This window comes from Hyla sarda, chromosome 2, assembly GCF_029499605.1.
Source record: "Hyla sarda isolate aHylSar1 chromosome 2, aHylSar1.hap1, whole genome shotgun sequence".
Classification (NCBI taxonomy): domain Eukaryota; kingdom Metazoa; phylum Chordata; class Amphibia; order Anura; family Hylidae; genus Hyla; species Hyla sarda.
Genome location: NC_079190.1, coordinates 7,202,972 through 7,225,108, shown reverse-complemented (window position 1 = coordinate 7,225,108; position 22,137 = coordinate 7,202,972). Strand labels below are relative to the sequence as shown.

Genomic DNA, 22,137 nt, shown 5'->3' with positions numbered 1-22,137 from the left:
AGTCCTCCAGATGTTGCAAAACTACAACTCCCAGCATGCTGGGAGTTGAAGTTCGGCAACATCTGGCTCTAAAGATGTTGCCAAACTACTACTCCCAGCATGCCTGAGAATGCTGGGAGTTGTGGTTTTGCAACAACTGGAGGCACACTGGTTGGGAAACATTGTCTGTTTCCTAACTCAGTGTTTCCCAACCGTGTGCCTCCAGCTGTTGCAAAACTATAACTACCAGCATGCACTGATAAACTGTGCATGCTGGGAGTTGTAGTTTTGCAACAGCTGGAGGTCCCCCCCCCCCCTGTGAATGTACAGGGTACATTCACATGGGCAGGGGGCTTACAGTGAGTATCAGGCTGCAAGTTTGCGATGCAGCAAATTTTGCGCGGCAGCTCAAACTCGCAGCGGGAAACTCGCTGTAATCCCCGGCCCATGTGACTGTACCCTAAAAACACTACACTAACACAAAATAAAATAAAAAGTAAAAAACACTACATATACACATACCCCTACACAGCCCCCCTCCCCAATAAAAATGAAAAACGTCTGGTACGCCACTGTTTCCAAAATGGAGCCTCTAGCTGTTGCAAAACAACAACTCCCAGTATTGCCGGACAGCCATTGACTGTCCAGGCATGCTGGGAGTTTTGCAACAGCTGGAGGCACCCTGTTTGGGAATCACTGGCGTAGAATACCCCTATGTCCACCCCTATGCAAATCCCTAATTCAGGCCTCAAATGCGCATGGCGCTCTCACTTTGGAGCCCTGTCGTATTTCAAGGCAACAGTTTAGGGTCACATATGGGGTATCGCCGTACTCGGGAGAAATTGCCTAACAAATTTTGGGGGGCTTTTTCTCCTTTAACCCTTTATGAAAAGGTGAAGTTGGGGTCTACAACAGCATGTTAGTGTAAAAAAATAAAATGTTTACACTAACACGCTGGTGTTGCCCTATACTGTTCATTTTGACAAGAGGTAAAAGGGAAAAACGCCCCCCAAAATTTGTAATGCAATTTCTCCCGACTACGGAGATACCCCATAAGTGGGCGCAAAGTGCTCTAGGGGCGCACAACAAGGCCCAGAAGGGAGAGTGCACCATGTACATTTGAGGTGATTTGCACAGGGGTGGCTGATTGTTACAGCGGTTTTGACAAACGCAAAAAAAAACAAAAAAACACATGTGACCCCATTTCGGAAACTACACCCCTCAGGGAATGTAATGAGGGGTGCAGTGAGAATTTACACCCCACTGGTGTCTGACAGATCTTTGGAACAGTGGGCTGTGCAAATTAAAAATTTTGTACAGCCCACTGTTCCAAAGTTCTGACAGACACTAGTGGGGGGTAAATGCTCACTGTACCCCTTGTTACGTTCCTCAAGGGGTCTAGTTTCCAAAATGGTATGCCATGTGGGGGTTATTTTGCTGTCCTGGCACCATAGGGGCTTCCTAAATGCGACATGCCCCCCGAGCAAAATTTGCTCTCCAAAAGCCAAATATGACTCCTTCTCTTCTGAGCATTGTAGTTCGCCCGTAGTGCACTTCAGGTCCACTTATGGCGTACCTTCATACTCAGAAGAGATGGAGTTACAAATTTTGGGGGGTATTTTCTGCTATTAACCCTTGCAAAAATGTGAAATTTGGGGGAAACACACATTTTAGTGAAAAAAAATATATATATTTTTTTACATATGCAAAAGTCGTGAAACCCCTGTGGGGTATTAAGGCTCACTTTATTCCTTGTTACGTTCCTCAAGGGGTCTAGTTTCCAAATGGTATGCCATGTGAGGGTTTTTTGCTGTTGTGGCACCATAGGGGCTTCCTAAATGCGACATGCCCCCCGACCAAAATTTGCTCTCCAAAAGCCAAATATGACTCCTTCTCTTCTGAGCATTGTAGTTCGCCCGTAGTGCACTTCAGGTCCACTTATGGGGTACCTTCATACTCAGAAGAGATGGGGTTACAAATTTTGGGGGGTATTTTCTGCTATTAACCCTTGCAAAAATGTGAAATTTGGGGGGAAACACACATTTTAGTGAAAAAATTTTTTTTTTACATATGCAAAAGTAGTGATACACATGTGGGGTATTAAGGCTCACTTAATTCCTTGTTACATTCCTCAAGGGGTCTAGTTTCCAAAATGGTATGCCATGTGGGGATTTTTTGCTGTTCTGGCACCATGGGGGCTTCCTAAATGCAGCATGCCCCCCAAAAACCATTTCAAAAAACCGTACTCTCCAAAATTCCCTTGTCGCTCCTTCCCTTCTGAGCCCTCTACTGCGCCCGCCGAACACTTTTCATGGACATATGAGGTATGTGCTTACTCGAGAGAAATTGGGCTACAAATATAAGTATACATTTTCTCCTTTTACCCCTTGTAAAAATTCAAAAATTGGGTCTACAAGAACATGCGAGTGTAAAAAATGAAGATGGTGAATTTTCTCCTTCACTTTGCTGCTATTCCTGTGAAACACCTAAAGGGTTAAAACGCTGACTGAATGTCATTTTGAATACTTTGGGGTGTGCAGTTTTTATAATGGGGTCATTTGTGGGGTATTTCTAATATGAAGACCCTTCAAATCCACTTCAAACCTGAACTGGTCCCTGAAAAATAGTGAGTTTGAAAATTTTGTAAAAATTGGAAAATTGCTGCTGAACTTTGAAGCCCTCTGGTGTCTTCCAAAAGTAAAAACACGTCAATTTTATGATGCAAACATAAAGTAGACATATTGTATTTGTGAATAATTTTTTTTTTTATTTGGAATATCCATTTTCCTTACAAGCAGAGAGCTTCAAAGTTAGAAAAATGCAAAAATTTTTATTTTTTCAGCAAATTTTGGAATTTTTCACTAAGAAACGATGCAAGTATCGACAACATTTTACCAATAACATAAAGTAGAATATGTCACGAAAAAACAGTCTCGGAATCAGAATGATAGGTAAAAGCATCCCAGAGTTATTAATGTTTAAAGTGACAGTGGTCAGATGTTCAAAAAACGCTCCGGTCCTAAGGTGTAAAATGGCCTGGTCCTTAAGGGGTTAAGTGACAATAACTCTCTTTAGGTTCTCACAGCTCCGTCTACTTGTATCACTCAATAAAGTCATGGTGGATTATTAAGATGAGAATTCTTCAGGATACATGGCGTTCATCTACATCTCTCTGTTTTGTCTTCTCACAGGCATCCTCTTCGCTGTGACGGTGATGGGCCCCGGCGTCGCTTTCATCCTCGGATCCTTCATGTTACGCTACTATGTTGACATTGACAAGCTCCCATCCAGTGAGTGCAAACGCTGAGCAAGCATTAGGCAGGGGGGCAGATCTCCCAGAAACAAGGGACAAGGTGCTGCCAAGCGTCAGCGCCTTCTGCTGATTCATAAATTGTCTATTATCAGCCCAGCGTGCTGTCTGCTGCGGCGTATGTTACCGTCACAGTGTGCAAGACCTGACGCTGCAAAGTGTTCAGTAACTGCAAGCTGAGAGGAGAACAGATGTATCTAAGTATCTAGACGTATCTAGGTCAGACAGAGACTTATCACCGTCTTCATGCTGAAAATAAATCTGTTTCCTCTCCTAAACACTGCAGAAGAAGTGTGTCCCAGAAATGTTAATGCAGATTTACAGTATTACATCAATAATACTAATACCATAACTACTACTACTGTAACTGCTGACACTACTACTGTAACTATAACTACTACTGTAACTACTGTAACTATAACTACTACTGTAACTATAACTACTACTGTAACAACTACTACTGCAACTACTATAACTACTACTGTAACTATAACTACGACTATAACTATGACTACTACTGTAACTATAACAACTACTGTAACTGCTGCCACTACTACTGTAACTACTACTGTGACTACTATAACTATAACTACTACTGTAACAACTACTATTGCAACTACTACTACTATAACTATAAATACTACTGTAACTATAACTACTACTGTAACTATAACTACTACTGTAACTATAACTACTACTGTAACTGCTGCCACTACTACTGCAACTATTACTACTACTACTATAACTACTACTATAACTATAACTACTACTATAACTATAACTACTACTGTAACTGATGCTACTAATACTGTAACTATAACTACTTCTACTGTAACTACTATTTCTGTAACTATAACTACTACTGTAACTACTGTAACTAAAATTACTATAATTATTACTACTACTACTACCTCAACTACTACTGTAACTATTACTACTACTATTGCTTTAAACACTACTACTATAAGTACTATTGTAACTATAACTACTAATGTAACTGCTACTACTACTGTAACTATTACTACTACTACTGTAAGCACTACTACTGTAACTACTACTACTATAACTAACTACTACTGTAACTGCTGTAACTATAACTACTACTGTACTACTTCTACAGCTTCTACTACAACTAAATCTACAACTGTTACTATTACTACTACTGTAATTACTACTACTACTACTACTACTACTGCTATCACGTTACTAGAATTATTAATACTGCTGCTACTTATACTGGTATCCCTGCAAATATTGAAACTACTACAACTCTTACCACTGTAACTTCTACCACTGTAACTACTTCTACATTTACTATGACTTTAACTACTTCTACTATAATACTACTACTAACCATAATAATAAACATAAAGGGGAAGTACACATATGTGAACATTGGTGCCATCTAAAACTGAAAGTTTTTATACCGGTAATCCAATGTTCCCTTATGTCCTAACTAGTGGCACAGATGGGGTATTCCGCCCCCCCCCCCCCCCCCCCTCGTGGACTGGTTAGGACAGGTGGAAATTTTATTGACAACCTCATAATTAATTTGAATTAGACCCTCCCAGCCCCCTTACATATAGGGGGGAAACCCCAGCCCCCTTTTGTTATTTTTCTGTCCTCTGGACAGAGGTTTAGACTGGTGGAGGGTCCTGTTTTTTCTCGACCCCTTTTTATATTTTATACTGTATGTTCTTACATTGACTTCCTTTGGGGCTCTTATATGTGTCCCTCTATCTATTTTTCTCCCCTTCTTCTGAAGGGATCTTTGTACCTGTTCTGCAGCATTCTGCTGCTGTGTGGCGAGCATTCGCCGTTCTCCTGCGCTTCTCGCTCTCTCCGGCCCCGGCTTGCTCTCTGTAAGCCCGCTGCGCTCCGGGGAGGGGACAGGTCAGAGGAGATTGCTTCTTTTGTTACTTCCGGTCCTCCGGTCTGTTTTCTGTACTTACTGTGCCCTAAAAATTTTGTATTTAAGTTTAAGCTTGTTTTTTTTTTGAACCCTTACTTTATTCTTTCTACCCAGTATGATTATGTTGCTCTGCTTGGGATTTTATAAATTGTATTAGTCCCGCCAATTTTTGGGTGGGGTTTTATGCTTTAGGGCATCTGAAATCTATTTAAGGCTGCTCAGTGCAGGCTGTCGGTCTCCTAGAGTGGTAGTGCTTGTCGAATTGCCAAGTGCTACTTTCCTTAGATTTTGCTATTCGGCTTTTCCTTCTACTATAGCTTTCTGCTATTTCTGCTAGCGATGCTTGTTGCTATTCTTTGCTTTCCTTGTGGTCTTTTTCTAGGGTTAATATATATTTTTTCATATTCTCCCCTTCCCATATTTTTAACTGCTCCTATCTTTTCAGAGCAGGTCATCTGCTGACAGTTCCCGTGAGGCACCAACTAAAAAGACCGCCTCTCAAAGGAAGCATTTATAGTGGCATGATTGCCAGGCACTGTTGGAGGACAGTTTTCAGTTCTCTCACTGTCCTTTCTGCCATGCCAGAACTCAGGCCCAGCAAGAGCCAACTATGTAGGACATGGTCGTCTAGGTCAATGATTTTGTGTCTTCCAACATGAACATTATGGAACACCTCCATAGAAGAACTGAAGCAGCTGGTGACCACCAAACGTGAAAGACCATCTTCACCACCGAGGTCCATGGAGGTGTTTAGGGAAGCAGCCCGGTAGGATTCCCAATCCCCATCCTCTGAGGAGGAAGACAAATTTCAATACTTATTTTTCCCTGAGAAAACTCAGCGGCTGCTTAGGTCTATCAGGTCAGGGGATCTTGATGCTGACAGGAGTAAAGCCTCTACATCTGCTAATAAAGGGCCCAGGGCTTGTCTTTGATGAAAACTGAGTGGAAGAAGCCGGAGAAAGGTCCCATTCTTACTAAGCGCTTTAAAAGCATGTTTCCCTTACAAGAAGACCAAATATCTTCCTAGGGACCTATTCCTAAGTTGCATTTGGCCATCTCAAAATTATCTAAGTGGACCATGGTTCACTCTGATGATGGCTCTAGCCTTCAGGATCCCATGGACCGCAAGGCCGATTGTGCTTTTAGCTGCACTTATTCGACTGCCTCGGCTTCTGCTTCTACTGAGCAGTAGCCTCTACTGAGGTAGCTTAGTTTCTGAGAACTAGATTTTCTCAGATACAGTCCGACCTAGACCAAGGGGTCTCTAGGGATGACATTTCGGCTTCTTGTAAAATGGCTAGTTTGGCTATAGATTTCCTTTGCGATGCCACCCCTCAGCAGCTGAAGCTTGCTTCTAAATCTATGGCCCTTTCTACTGTGGGTCGTCGACCCTTGTGGCCTAAACCTTGGAGTTCTGATACCTCCTCCAAACACACTCTGTGTGCAATGGCCTATGAGCCTGGCATCATCTTTGGGTATGAACTCGACCACATAATGCAGGAGCTGTCTGACAGGAAAGGGAAATCTCTTCCCCAGCAGTCCTTTCATGGTCGAGGCAAAAGGTATGGAGCCAGATCATGCTACCAAAGGGGGTCCCAAAAACAAAGGGGCGCTAGACGCTCCAGGCATTCCAAGGGTGGTAAGTCCTCGGCACCTTGACTACAGGCCTCTTCAAGGCTCTTGGAGTGCTCCCACTCTGCCCCAACTTCGGTATCCATCTCTTCCTGTAGGTGGTCGCCTTCATCATTTCTTAGATGCCTGGAGACTTCACATTCAAGACCCTTGGATCCTTCAGGTCATTTCGGAAGGGTACAGAGTGGAATTGGAGAATATTCCTCCAAACAAGTTTGTAAGAACCAGAGTTCTAACTTCCAATATATTTTGGAATATCTCCAGAAGTTTGCCTTCCATCAAAAGAACAGGGGTCTGACATTTATTCTCCAGTATTCCTGGTTCCTGAAGTCCCCGGAGTTGGAGGATGATCATAGACCTAAGGTTTTTCAACCTGTCTATCAGACGGAAGAGTTTTCATATGAAAACGATTCAGTTGGACCTAAAGAAGAAGGAAAACCTTTGAAACGTGTTGTCCTGTTCACACTGCATGTTTTATGGATTAATAAAGCTTGCTTTTTTGCACTATACTTGGGTGTGCGCCTCCTAGCCAAAATCTGATTTTTCTGCCGGAGCTCTGCGGGAACCTTGCCAGGGGCTCACAGAACCAGCTGTTTTCTCCAGCAATTCTAATAGCGACACCTCTAATCTGCATATCATACTGAATAACAGTATTATTTCACTAACCCAGCACACACCCTATGCGTGTTACACCAAGGCAAAGTGTTCTACACCCCTATTGAGGCTCTCTGTAGGTCAGAATCAGACATCTTCGGACAGATTACGCTCAGGTGGGGCATTCCAGAGATCGATCTTATGGCAATGAGGTTCAACGCCAAGGTGGAGAGATTCTGTTCACTTTACAGGGAGGACAATCCCTTGTGCTCCGTCAATCCCCTGGAGGTTCAGGCTGGCATACATCTTCCCTCCTATTTCCTTGATTCCGAGGGTATTGATGAAAATCAGGCAGGACCAAGCCTCTGTGATAGCCATCATTCCATACTGGCCCAAAATAGCTTGGTTTACACAACTCATTCAGATGAGTCAGGGTCAATTTTGGAGGCTTACCCCAGAGCAATCAATAGTGTCAGGGGACAATCATAGCTGCTCCAACATTCAGATGTTCAACCTGACAGCCTGAAGGTTGATCGGTCCCTTCCAATTGTAGAAGGGCTGTTGGGGTCGGTCTTGAGACCTTTGTCGCACTCCAGATCTGAAGCTACACCAAGATCATATGGAAGAATATGAGACATTTTCTCATCTTGGTGTTGGCTACGAAGAATCCTACCACTCCTGCTGTTCTGCAATTCCTGCAAGATGGATTGGACAAGGGTTTATCTCCTTCCACCCTAAGAGTGGAAGTTTCTACTATCTCGGCTTTCCTCAACAAGTCTTTCTCAAGACCCCCTAGTCAGAAGGTTCCTATAGGGAGCCTCTAGGATTAAACCTACAATCATTCGACCTATCCCTGCATGGGATTTATTAGTCGTGCTCAGGGGGTTATCATCTCACCCCTTTGAGCCCCTACAGGAGGTGGATCTAATATCCCTTACACTCAAGGTTACCTTTTTGTTGGCAATCACTTCTGCAAAACGAGTCGGAGATCTCCAAGCTTTTTCTGCCATTGAGCCTAATATTCAGTTCCTCCCAGGCAGGGTTCTTCTTAAGTTTTTCCCTAATTTTATTCCCAAAGTGCCAACCATTACTAACATCAACCAGGTTATTTCTCGTCCTGTGTTAGCTCCGCTCCCCTCCTCAGAAGATGTGAGAGGCCTTCGTACACTCGACCTATCGAAATGTCTCAGGATTTATCTGGATCTATCCAAGGAGTTCTGTGAGGATGAAAACCTTCTTATCCTTTTCTCTATTGCTCGGAAAGGACACAAAGCTTCCAAACCAACCATTAGTCGCTGGATCAAGGAAGCTATTTGGGAGTCTCATGCTTCTCAGGGTCTGGAGCCCCCTGTCAAAGCTCACTCTACTAGAGAAGTGGCTACTTCTTTTGCAGAAAGAAGCTTGATTCCTTAGGAACTCATTTGTAAGTTGGCTTCCAGGAGTTTACACTCCACTTTCATTTCACACTATAGAGTGGATTCTAGAATAGCTAGCTATTCCTCATTTTGGGCGGTCGGTCTTATCCTTCACCTGCTTGCTAATTCCCCTTCTGTGCCGCTGGTTAGGATGTAAGGGAATTAATTTTTAAAGATAATTTGTTTTCCCTTAGTCCTAACAGTGGAACAACAATCCCTCCCTTTTATTTTTGTATTTTTTTCTTATAATTGTAATTACACAAGGGGGCTGGGATTCTTCCCCCTATATGTAAGGGGGGTGGGAGGGTCTAATTCAAATTAATTATGAGGTTGTCAATAAAATTTCCACCGATCCTAACTAGTCCACAGGGGCAGAATACCCCATCTGTGCAACTGTTAGGACTAAGGGAAAACAAATTATCGTTAGAAATTAACGATTCCCTAACAGCTGTTTGAAACTACAACTCCCACCATGCGCCGACAGCCAAAGAGCGATCCTTTTGTCTCCTTGTTCAATGTTGTCTAGAGCAATGAAAAAAATCAGGTCCCTTTCAGTAGCCACTTGACACCAGCACAAAATCCTTATTCTAGGGGCCCCATAGAAGCTTAAAATAAATGAACTCACCTACAAAATAAAGCTTTAAAAAAATAAATTAATATAAAATTATTACAAAATAAATAAAGATAAATAATTCAACAAAAATAAATATTTCTATCTGAACCATAAATAATGCATCAAAAAAATAATAAATTACAAGAAAAATCATAAATAATAAAAAATAATAAAAAAAATTATAAAAAAATCTGTTTACAAAGTATAATTTCTTTATGAACCTTAATTTCTTCATTTTCTTAATAAAAATAAATAAACAAATAATAATAATAAAATAAATCATTAGAGAAAAAAAGAATAAAGATAAATAATTAAACAAAATAATACATCCATTTAAACCATTAACAATACATCTAAATAATTAAAAATTATCAGAGAAAAATATAAATTATTCAGTAAAAAAAAAAATATAAAAATAATAATAATAATAATAATAATAATAATAATAATAAAATAGAGTAGAATTTCTTTATGAAACTTAATCCCTTCATTTTCCTTCCTCTGGGTTGAAAAAACCCACAAGAAAAATATATACCGTATATACTCGAGTATAAGCCGACCCGAGTATAAGCCGAGACCCCTAATTTCAACCCAAAATCCCAGGAAAAGTTATTGACTCGAGTATAAGCCTAGGGTGGGAAATACCTCATCCCCCCCTGTCATCATCCAGACCCGTCATTAACATCCTCATCATCATCCCCTTGTCATCATCCCACACATCCCCCCTTCATCATCCTCTTATCATCCCACACATCCCCCCTTCATCATCCCCTTATCATCCCACACATCCCCCCTTCATCATCCCCTTGTCATCATCCCACACATCCCCCCTTCATCATCCCCTTATCATCCCACACATCCCCCCTTCATCATCCCCTTGTCATCCCACACCCCCCCTTCATCATCCCCACCCCCCTTCATCATCCCCACACCCCCCCCTTCATCATCCTCTTCTCATCATTCGCCCTCAGTGGTCTTCAACCTGCGGACCTCCAGAGGTTTCAAAACTACAACTCCCAGCAAGCCCGGGCAGCCATCGGCTGTCCGGGCTTGCTGGGAGTTGTAGTTTTGAAACCTCCGGAGGTCCGCAGGTTGAAGACCACTGCGGCCTTCAACATCATCCAGCCCCCTCTCCCCCCCCTTTAGTTCTGAGTACTCACCTCCGCTCGGCGCTGGTCCGGTCCTGCAGGGCTGTCCGGTGAGGAGGTGGTCCGGTGGGGAGGTGGTCCGGGCTGCTATCTTCACCGGGGGCGCCTCTTCTCCGCGCTTCCGGCCCGGAATAGAGGCGTTGCCTTGACAATGACGCAGAAGTACGTTGGCAATGAATGCACCTATGCGTCGTTGTCACGGCAATGTGACTATTCTGAGGCCGGGCCCGAAGCGCTTAGAAGAGGCCTCCCCGGTGAAGATAGCAGCCCGGACCACCTCCTCACCGGACCACCTCCTCACCGGACAGTCCTGCAGGACCGGACCAGCGCCGAGCGGAGGTGAGTACTCAGAACTAAAGGGGGTGAGGGGGGGCTGGATGATGTTGAAGGCCGCAGTGGTCTTCAACCTGCGGACCTCCGGAGGTTTCAAAACTACAACTCCCAGCAAGCCCGGACAGCCGATGGCTGCCCGGGCTTGCTGGGAGTTGTAGTTTTGAAACCTCTGGAGGTCCGCAGGTTGAAGACCACTGCGGGTGGGGGAGTTCACTCGAGTATAAGCCGAGGGGGGTGTTTTCAGCACGAAAAATCGTGCTGAAAAACTCGGCCTATACTCGAGTATATACGGTAATAATAATAATAATAATAATAATAATAATAATATTGATAATGATTAATAGTAATAATAATACAGATAAATAATTCAACAAAAATTCATCTGAACGATAAATAAAAAAATAAATTATTTGAAAAAAAATTCAGTATAAAATAAATGATGATGATAATAATAATAACAATAATAATAAATCATTCAAAAATAATGGTAAATAGTTCAACAAAAATAAATATCCTTCTGACATCTAAAAAAATTTAAATTATTAGAAAACAAATGTAAATAATTCAGTAAAAAAAACAATCCTTCATTTTCCCCCTTCTGGGTTTAAAACTCACAAGAAAAATATAATATTATTAATATTATTAATAAGAATTCAACAAAAATAAGTACATCCATCTGAACCATAATAAATGAATAAAATTTTTTTTAAAATATAAATAATTCTGTATAAAATAATAATAATAATAATATAATTATAATAATAATAAAAATAATAAAATAAATAGAAAAAAATAAGATGAAAAATTCAACAGAAATAAATATATCCATCTAAACTATATATTATAAATGTAAATAATTATAAATTAGAAAAAATATAAATAATTCAGTGTAAAAAAAAGTATATATATACATCTAACGTTTTACACATTTCCATCTCTTCCCAGGTGAAATAGTTCTTACCCCCAGTGACCCGCGCTGGATCGGAGCCTGGTGGCTGGGCTTCATAGTGGCCGCCAGTATTGTAGTATTGGCCTCCATCCCCTACTTCTTCTTCCCCAGAGAAATGCCAAAAGAGGTAACTACATCTAAGAACGGTGACCTGCTTGTGGTGGACCGTATTGTACTCCTTAATACAGTGTTTCCCCACTAAAGTGCCTCCAGGAAATATCACCCTAATATGACTCGACTAATCTTATTGAATCGCTACATTTCTCATACTGACTTTCAGCTTTTGCCGGCATCTGATTGGTCGATGCTTGGTACCAAATTGTTGAGTTTGTTACTTAATAATATTCAGCAACACGGACTGTTCTTTGTTGGGTAATCTGAGTCACTATGTCAGTAGAGAACATGGGAGGTTCTCACAACTAAAGTGAGGACTAGACCAACCTGGAGTGGGTACCTCATGGGCTGGCTTTAATTAATAGTATTATTGGCGCCACCTGCTGTCAGAAAGCGAGAAGGTGACAAGGAAAAATCCAGACCATTTGCTGCTGACCGTGACACATCCTGTGCTGGTTTTCCTTATGGTAAGGACCCAGGGGGAATGGCCTGGTGGCCACGAGTGACTCCTCCCAATGCCTTCTGAAAAGGTGGTGTGTGGGCAGATAGAGTTGAACCTCCTCCCAACCCATGTTGCACATTTATGGATTAGGAAATAAGGTGTGTGTGTGTGTGTGTCAAAAGTCAGGCCGGCGGGTGCTGGCTGCTATCTACAGCTGTCACCTGACATTGGAGATCATTCTGTTGTCAGTTGTTTAGCTATTTAAATTCCACAATTAAAAGTGTTTGTGGCATGTAAACAGTCTTTTGCCCAGGCCTGGTGCAAGAATTTTTGCCACTCTAGGTGTAAGCTAATTTTGTCGCCCCCTGACCCCGCCCATTGGCACTTCCAGATGTATGAAGGTGCGCGCAATGTCAGGATGCTGGACGGACCTGTCTGGCTCGGAGGTGGCGCTGCGCTCCTCCAGCAGGCTGAAAAATGTTGATTAATATAGTATGGGTGGGGTGGGGGTAGCATGGCAGGGTTTTTCTTGATGGACAGGTGCTTTGGATGGGCAAGTGTTTTTGATGAGCGGGTGCTTCGGGTGCTGGCTAACTTTATTGCAGTAAGCAGAGTGGCGCCCCCATCAAGAGAGCGCTCTAGGCGGCTGCCTTATTTGCCTCTCAGTCTAAGTAAATATTTGGGGGTGGGGTGGATGAGGGGGCGGCAGAAGTTTTGGTGTTTTCAGTCTTCACTCTCTTTTTTTGTCTGATGTTCCTGAATGTTTTCATCTGTCTTCTTGCATAACTTGGTCTCGTGAAGGGGACATGGACAATGAAGTTCCCGAATCTTTGTGCAGTGTTAGGAGTCTGAAGTATTTGTGGTTTTGTCTGGTTTTGCTGAGTGAGATGCAATGAAAGTGCTGCTGAGCCAAGTAAATATGGAGGACAGAAGAGAAGAGCCTCGAGGGGAACACGGACCAACATGGGGGAGACGACAGCGCTCTGGAAAGCATATGGAAAGAAAATATAACACCGCCCCTTCAATGAATCAAGGACTCTACACTGGTTTCCATAGGTCCCTGGGTGCAAAAATCAGGCCCCCTAGTGAGGCCAGCCCCTAAAGGCAGTGTCTCCCTACCAGGGTGCAAACCAGGTGACCCCTGCTGTCAGCGGTGGGAATGTAGAGACCTCTGGTCAGGATGATGCAGAGGGGGGTCCTCCATTGTCACTGCCCCAATAATGAACCGAGGAATTAAGCTATATTCTATACAGCTGCTTTTCCATAGGTCCTTAGGTGCAAAAATCAGGATAAGTGGCGCCCCCCTTCTAAAATGACAAGTGATGAATCCCTTAAGACAGTGTTTCCCAACCAGTGTGCCTCCAGCTATACTTGGAGAAGGCCAGCCTCCATTAGGTATTAGCCCAACTAAATCAGTTCTGCCACCTAGCGGTGACACATGCTGTCAGCGGAGGGAGGGGATAACCACTGGGACTATGGAGACCTCTAGTCAGAATGATGCTGAGGGGCATCAATCATTGTCACCAGTCATGCGGGGACACTTATCAAAACCTGTGCAGAGGAAAAGTGAACCAGTTGCCCATAGCAACCAATCAGATCGCTGCTTTCATTTTTTACAGGCATTTTCGAAAATTAACCCCTTTCCATTTTTGCACTTTCGTTTTTTCCTCCTTACCTTTTAAAAATCATAACCCTTTCAATTTTCCACCTAAAATTCCATATTATGGCTTATTTTTTGCGTTGCCAATTCTACTTTGCAGTGACATCAGTCATTTTACCCAAAAATTCATGACGAAACGGAAAAAAAAATCATTGTGCGACAAAATCGAATTAATGATATATTTTTATAGTTCGGACATTTATGCATGCGGCGATATGTTTATTTTTATTTACACTGTTTTATTTTTTTATGGGAAAAGGGGAGTGATTCAAACTTTTATTAGGGAAGGGGTTAAATGACCTTTATTAACACTTTTTTTTTACTTTTTTTTTTTTCAGTGTTATAGGTCCCATAGGGACCTATAACACTGCACACACTGATCTCTTATACTGATCATTGTTATCCCATAGGGACCTATAACACTGCACACACTGATCTCTTATACTGATCATTGTTATCCCATAGGGACCTATAACACTGCACACACTGATCTCTTATACTGATCATTGTTATCCCATAGGGACCTATAACACTGCACACACTGATCTCTTATACTGATCATTGTTATCCCATAGGGACCTATAACACTGCACACACTGATCTCATATACTGATCATTGTTATCCCATAGGGACCTATAACACTGCACACACTGATCTCTTATACTGATCATTGTTATCCCATAGGGACCTATAACACTGCACACACTGATCTCTTATACTGATCATTGTTATCCCATAGGGACCTATAACACTGCACACACTGATCTCTTATACTGATCATTGTTATCCCATAGGGACCTATAACACTGCACACACTGATCTCTTATACTGATCATTGTTATCCCATAGGGACCTATAACACTGCACACACTGATCTCCTATGCTGATCACTGGTGTGTATTAACACGCCTGTGATCAGCATTATCGGCGCTTGACTGCTCCTGCCTGGATGTCAGGCACGGAGCAGTCATTCGTCGATCGGACACTGAGGAGGCAGGTAAGGGCCCTCCCGGTGTCCTGCAAGCTGTTCGGGACGCCGCGATTTCAACGCGGCGGTCCCCAACAGCCCGACTGACTAGCCGGGATACTTTCACATTCGCTTTAGAAGCGGCAGTCAGCTTTGACCGCCGCTTCTAAAGGGTTAATACCGCACATCGCCGCGATCGGCGATGTGTGGTAATAGCCGTGGGTCCCGGCCGTTGATGAGCGCCGGGACCGACGCGATGTGATGCGGGGTCGCAGCGCGACCTCGCTTCATATCGTGGGAGCCGGCGCAGGACGTAAATATACGTCCTGCGTCGTTAAAGGGTTAAAGAAGCGATCTGACTGGTTGCTATGGGCAACTGGTCAACTTTTCCTCTGCACAGGATTTGATAAATCTCCCCCCATGGTGCTGGAGGGGGGAGGGTCAGTAGGGTCATGTGATCAGTATGCAGACAGGTGACTTCCCCATTACAGACTGTGTTATCTCTGATCTTACATAGGACTGCACATCTGGATTTAGTCGGTTGCTACAAAACAGAGAATGACACATTTAGCTCTGCTATATCCGTACACGGTACCTCCTTTATTTTCGGCAGTAAACATGCTTTACACAATCCCTTTTGGCACATGGTTTACTGTACAGGGTCCGGAGAGGAAGTGGCCCGACAGACGCGCGTCTGACTTCTTCATTTTAGTTTTGGAGCAAAGTCAGATGATGGTAAATGCTAAAAATCTCCTATAAAAGCCTTTACTGGCAATAAAGCTGCAGGATGACGCATTTAAAAAGAACATGGCACCCTCCCCCCGTATGCAGCTTGCCCCCTGTAGGTAGTTTGTAGCCCCCAGGGATGTAGGACAACCCTGTAGGTGGCTTCTGCCATATGTAGGATTCCTCAATAGGTAGTTTGCCTCCCCCCCCATAGGTAGGACTATGGTTGCCACCTTTCTTGCAAAAAATATACTGGCCATGCTAATTTGCATAATTAATTATATATGGGTGACATAATATGCACTTATAGGGGCCTATATAAGGGTAATTTTTTGTGCCGCGGTCTGTAGTTTTTAAAGGGGTACTCCAGTGAAAAGCTTATTTTTATTTTTTTTATTTTTTTTAAATCACCTGGTGCCAGAAAGTTAAACAGATTTGTAAATGACTTCTATTAAAAAAAAATCTAAATCCTTCCAGTACTTATTAGCTGCTGAGTACTACAGAGGAAATGGTTTTCTTTTTGGAACACAGAGCTCTCTGCTGCCATCACGAGCACAGTGCTCTCTGCTGACATCTCTGTCCATTTTGGGAACTGTCCAGAGTAGGAGAAAATCCCCCATTAAAAAAAAAAAAACATATGCTGCTCTGGACAGTTCCTAAAATGGACAGAGATGTCAGCAGAGAGCACTGTGCTCGTGATGTCAGCAGAGAGCTCTGTGTTCCAAAAAGAAAATAATTTCCTCTGTAGTATTCAGCAGCTAATAAGTACTGGAAGGATTAAGATTTTTTTAATAGAAGTCATTTACAAATTTGTTTAACTTTCTGGCACTAGTTGATAAAAAAAAAAAAATTAAAAAAAATAAAAAGTTTTCCACCGGAGTACCCCTTTAACAGTACAATTTTGTGACTTTTCGATCGCTTTTATTTTTATTAAATTCCGGAGTTGCAGTTAGTTACTGATACAGCCTGTGGCTCCGTAGCTGCCCTAATTAATAACTACAACTCCCAGTATATTGGACTATATAGTAGTATATAGTATAGGTCAGTGTTTCCCAACCAAGGGGGCCTCCAGCTGTAGCAAAACTACAACTCCCAGCATGCCCGGACAGCCGTTGGCTGTCCGGGCATGCTGGGGGTTGTAGTTTTGCAACAGCTGGAGGCACTCTGGTTGGGAAACACTGGTATAGTATATGGAGCAACATTCTGGGATTTGGAGGATTGGTTGGATAAATTGCATTACCGGTATTTTTAATATAAATATACTGGCAGGGTGGCCAAAATATCGTCCAGGTGGCAACCCTAGGTAGGACCCTCCCCTAAGGAGCCAGCACAACACATATTCTCATTGGTTCCCATGCAATCATTGGTGTCTTCTCCAGAATATTCCTGCAGCCACTAGAAGCCGGCAGATTTTCTACCTACAGGATCGGCACGATGATGTCATCAGACACGTCCCAGAAGAAGGGACGTTACCGGCCTCTAGTAGCCACAGGCAGCGTCACTAGAGGTTGGGAGCCGTGGAGACCTCAAATCTAGGACACACTAAAACCCCTACTTAAGACAAAATAAAGAGCCGCCATAGATCACACTGAATATTCTCTGATGATAATATAAACAGCTAAATCATGTTACAGATTCAACTCAAACGGGTACTCTGACGTCAGGTAAAAATATTAAAATACTGCAGAAGCATATAGCATTGCTCACCTGTCTGCCCCAGTTCTGAACCCCCAAAAATCCATTTGTTCTGTAGGTCTATAATCCTCTCCTCTACCGTGTCCTCTCACCTTGTTGAGCAGTTACTCAGTACTACAATTCCCAGAATGCATTGCTTTCCGTTAGCTCCTCATCACAGTCCTCCCATCCTACCTGTTCCCCTCCCAGAGTTATTGCAAAACATTGTATAACAACGCTTGACAGTCTGCAGCACTTGCTGCATCCATTTCCTGTCTGCTCCTCCACCTGTGGCATTGATTAGCACTGATGATGAGCATTGATTAAGGCAGCATGCTGTAACCAAATCTCATTCCCCTCCAACTGTCCCAATAAAGATAAACATATATATATATATATATATATATATATATATATATATATATATATGTATATATAGCTGAAGGGGTTGGTCAGATGTGATGACATCACTCAGGGGGCGTGGCTAGAGATCAGAGACAGGATCCAGTCACACCCCCTGAGACAGCAGTGGATGTTTGGAGCTATATTCATCCTGAGTCTGCTGGTCTATGAATACAATGTCAATGTCTGTAAAGACTGACAGGAATAAGCTGTATATGATGCTGTAATGGCAAGATATAAGGGGTTAATGCACTGGTGAATCTGTAGATAGAGCTTTAGAAGACGTGATCGACAACTGAGGGATCTAGTTACACTCTGTAAACAGTGTCGGCGTGCAACGTTCATGGACTATAGAAGCTTCTGATGCAGAAACGTGTAGGGTCAGAGATCTGCTCTGTGGATGTAAATGTGTGATCCCAAAATATTTACTCAGAGAGTTATCACTGTGTTATCTGTGGTGTTACATAGGACTGCAGGTCACATCTATACATTATCTGTACTCAGAGAGTTATCAATGTGTTATCTGTGGTGTTACATAGGACTGCAGGTCACATCTACTACATTATCTGTACTCAGAGAGTTATCACTGTTATCTGTGGTGTTACATAGGACTGCAGGTCACATCTATACATTATCTATACTCAGAGAGTTATCACTGTTATCTGTGGTGTTACATAGGACTGCAGGTCACATCTATACATTATCTGTACTCAGAGAGTTATCACTGTTATCTGTGGTGTTACATAGGACTGCAGGTCACATCTACTACATTATCTGTACTCAGAGAGTTATCACTGTGTTATCTGTGGTGTTACATAGGACTGCAGGTCACATCTACTACATTATCTGTACTCAGAGAGTTATCACTGTGTTATCTGTGGTGTTACATAGGACTGCAGGTCACATCTATACATTATCTGTACTCAGAGAGTTATCACTGTTATCTGTGGTGTTACATAGGACTGCAGGTCACATCTATACATTATCTGTACTCAGAGAGTTATCACTGTTATCTGTGGTGTTACATAGGACTGCAGGTCACATCTATACATTATCTGTACTCAGAGAGTTATCACTGTTATCTGTGGTGTTACATAGGACTGCAGGTCACATCTATACATTATCTGTACTCAGAGAGTTATCACTGTTATCTGTGGTGTTACATAGGACTGCACGTCACATCTATACATTGTCTGTACTCAGAGAGATATCACTGTTATCTGTGGTGTTACATAGGACTGCAGGTCACATCTACTACATTATCTGTACTCAGAGAGTTATCACTGTTATCTGTGGTGTTACATAGGACTGCAGGTCACATCTATACATTATCTGTACTCAGAGAGTTATCACTGTTATCTGTGGTGTTACATAGGACTGCAGGTCACATCTACTACATTATCTGTACTCAGAGAGTTATCACTGTTATCTGTGGTGTTACATAGGACTGCAGGTCACATCTATACATTATCTGTACTCAGAGAGTTATCACTGTGTTATCTGTGGTGTTACATAGGACTGCAGGTCACATCTATACATTATCTGTACTCAGAGAGTTATCACTGTGTTATCTGTGGTGTTACATAGGACTGCAGGTCACATCTATACATTATCTGTATTCAGAGAGTTATCACTGTGTTATCTGTGGTGTTACATAGGACTGCAGGTCACATCTATACATTATCTGTACTCAGAGAGTTATCACTGTTATCTGTGGTGTTACATAGGACTGCAGGTCACATCTATACATTATCTGTACTCAGAGAGTTATCACTGTGTTATCTGTGGTGTTACATAGGACTGCAGGTCACATCTATACATTATCTGTACTCAGAGAGTTATCCCTGTGTTATCTGTGGTGTTACATAGGACTGCAGGTCACATCTATACATTATCTGTGCTCAGAGAGTTATCACTGTTATCTGTGGTGTTACATAGGACTGCAGGTCACATCTATACATTATCTGTACTCAGAGAGTTATCACTGTTATCTGTGGTGTTACATAGGACTGCAGGTCACATCTATACATTATCTGTACTCAGAGAGTTATCACTGTGTTATCTGTGGTGTTACATAGGACTGCAGGTCACATCTATACATTATCTGTACTCAGAGAGTTATCACTGTGTTATCTGTGGTGTTACATAGGACTGCAGGTCACATCTATACATTATCTGTACTCAGAGAGTTATCAATGTGTTATCTGTGGTGTTACATAGGACTGCAGGTCACATCTATACATTATCTGTACTCAGAGAGTTATCACTGTTATCTGTGGTGTTACATAGGACTGCAGGTCACATCTATACATTATCTGTACTCAGAGAGTTATCACTGTGTCATCTGTGGTGTTACATAGGACTGCAGGTCACATCTACTACATTATCTGTACTCAGAGAGTTATCACTGTGTTATCTGTGGTGTTACATAGGACTGCAGGTCACATCTATACATTATCTGTACTCAGAGAGTTATCACTGTTATCTGTGGTGTTACATAGGACTGCAGGTCACATCTATACATTATCTGTACTCAGAGAGTTATCACTGTTATCTGTGGTGTTACATAGGACTGCAGGTCACATCTATACATTATCTGTACTCAGAGAGTTATCACTGTGTTATCTGTGATGTTACATAGGACTGCAGGTCACATCTATACATTATCTGTACTCAGAGAGTTATCACTGTTATCTGTGGTGTTACATAGGACTGCAGGTCACATCTATACATTATCTGTACTCAGAGAGTTATCACTGTGTTATCTGTGGTGTTACATAGGACTGCAGGTCACATCTATACATTATCTGTACTCAGAGAGTTATCACTGTGTTATCTGTGGTGTTACATAGGACTGCAGGTCACATCTATACATTATCTGTACTCAGAGAGTTATCACTGTGTTATCTGTGGTGTTACATAGGACTGCAGCCCCGTTGATCAGGTGTAATGTGTCTCTATCTCTGGGTGATGATGGATTTCTGTGACATTTCTTCGCTCTCCTGAGATTCTGCAGCAGATTTTTCCTCTGTTTTCCCAGCAGGTCACAAATGAGGGAGCGGATGAGCGCCCCCCCGGCCTGATGGACGCCTTCACCAATAACCCTGACACAAGTGAACCCGTGTCCTTGGCAAAGTTCATCAAAGGTAAGGCCCCTCATTACACCCCGTGAGGCCACCCTATTAACCCCTGGATAGCTGGCTTCATGTGAAGGACAGGACGTCAGGGTCCATGATAGAATTTGAGTGTTGGATAAAAGTCACATAATCCAAGGTTGTTTTTAAAGGGAAAGTGGTCTTCAACCTGCGGACCTCCAGATGTTGCAAAACTACAACTCCCAGCATGCCCGGACAGCCATTGGCTGTCCGGGCATGCTGGGACTTGTAGTTTTTCAACATCTGGAGGTCCGCAGGTTGGAGACCACCGCCCTACACGATGCCCTGTTCCCCTTTCCTTTTATTTCCTTCCACTTTTGTTTTTCTTCCCTTTTCTCTTCTCCCTCTCTCTCTATATCTCTCTCTCTTTCTTTCTCTCTCTTTCTCTGTCTCTCTCTTCCTCTCTCTTTTTCTTTGTTTCTTCTCTCTCTCTCTCTCTCTCTCTCTCTCTCTCTCTTTTTTTCTCTCTCTCTCTTTCTCTCTCTCCTCTCTCTCTCTCTCTCTCTCTTTTTCTTTCTTTCTTTCTTTCTCTCTATCTCCCTCTTTATATGTATGTATATATATATATATATAATATATATATATATATATATATATATATATATCTTTCCTTATTTTACTTTTTCTTTCTCTCTTCTCTTTCTCTCTCTTCCTCTCTCTTTTTCTTTCTTTCTTTCTCTCTCTCTCCCTTTCTCTCTTTCACCCTCTCTTTATTTTTCTCTCTCATTTATCTCTTCTCTCTCTCTTCCCCTTTTTCTCTCTTACTCTCTCTCTCTCTTTTTTCTCTTTCTTTCTTTCGTTCTCTCTTTCACTCTTTCTTTATATTTCTCTCTATTTTCTCTTTCTCTCTTTTATCTCTTCTCTCTCTTTTTCTTTGTTTCTTTCTTCCTTTCTCTCTCTCACTCTCTATTTCTCTCTTTCTTTATATTTCTTTCTCTTTCTTTCTGTCATTCTTTGTCTTTCTTTCTATCTTTCTCTCTCTTTTCTCTGTCTCTCTCTTTCTTTGTTTCTTTCTTTCTCTCTCTTTCACTCTTTCTCTCTCTTCCCCTTTCTCTCTCTCTTTTCTCTCTCTCTCTCTCTCTTTATCTCTCTCTTTCTCTCTCTATTTTCA

The 22,137-nt window shown here is 42.2% G+C and overlaps 1 protein-coding gene across 6 annotated transcripts in view; it reads left to right on the top strand.

Moving 5' to 3' along the window:
- The window catches only part of SLCO2B1 (solute carrier organic anion transporter family member 2B1), a 199,981-nt gene that overhangs the window by 102,707 nt on the left and 75,137 nt on the right, over positions 1–22,137 (top strand). For 5 of the 6 annotated variants that reach the window (XM_056561073.1, XM_056561072.1, XM_056561074.1 and 2 more), the window contains exons 6-8: positions 3,171–3,269; positions 11,882–12,012; positions 20,912–21,017. In XM_056561073.1, coding sequence (XP_056417048.1) covers positions 3,171–3,269; positions 11,882–12,012; positions 20,912–21,017 — 336 coding nt within the window. The remainder of the gene's footprint in view (positions 1–3,170; positions 3,270–11,881; positions 12,013–20,911; positions 21,018–22,137) is intronic. The other variant, XM_056561076.1, reaches the window with a different exon arrangement.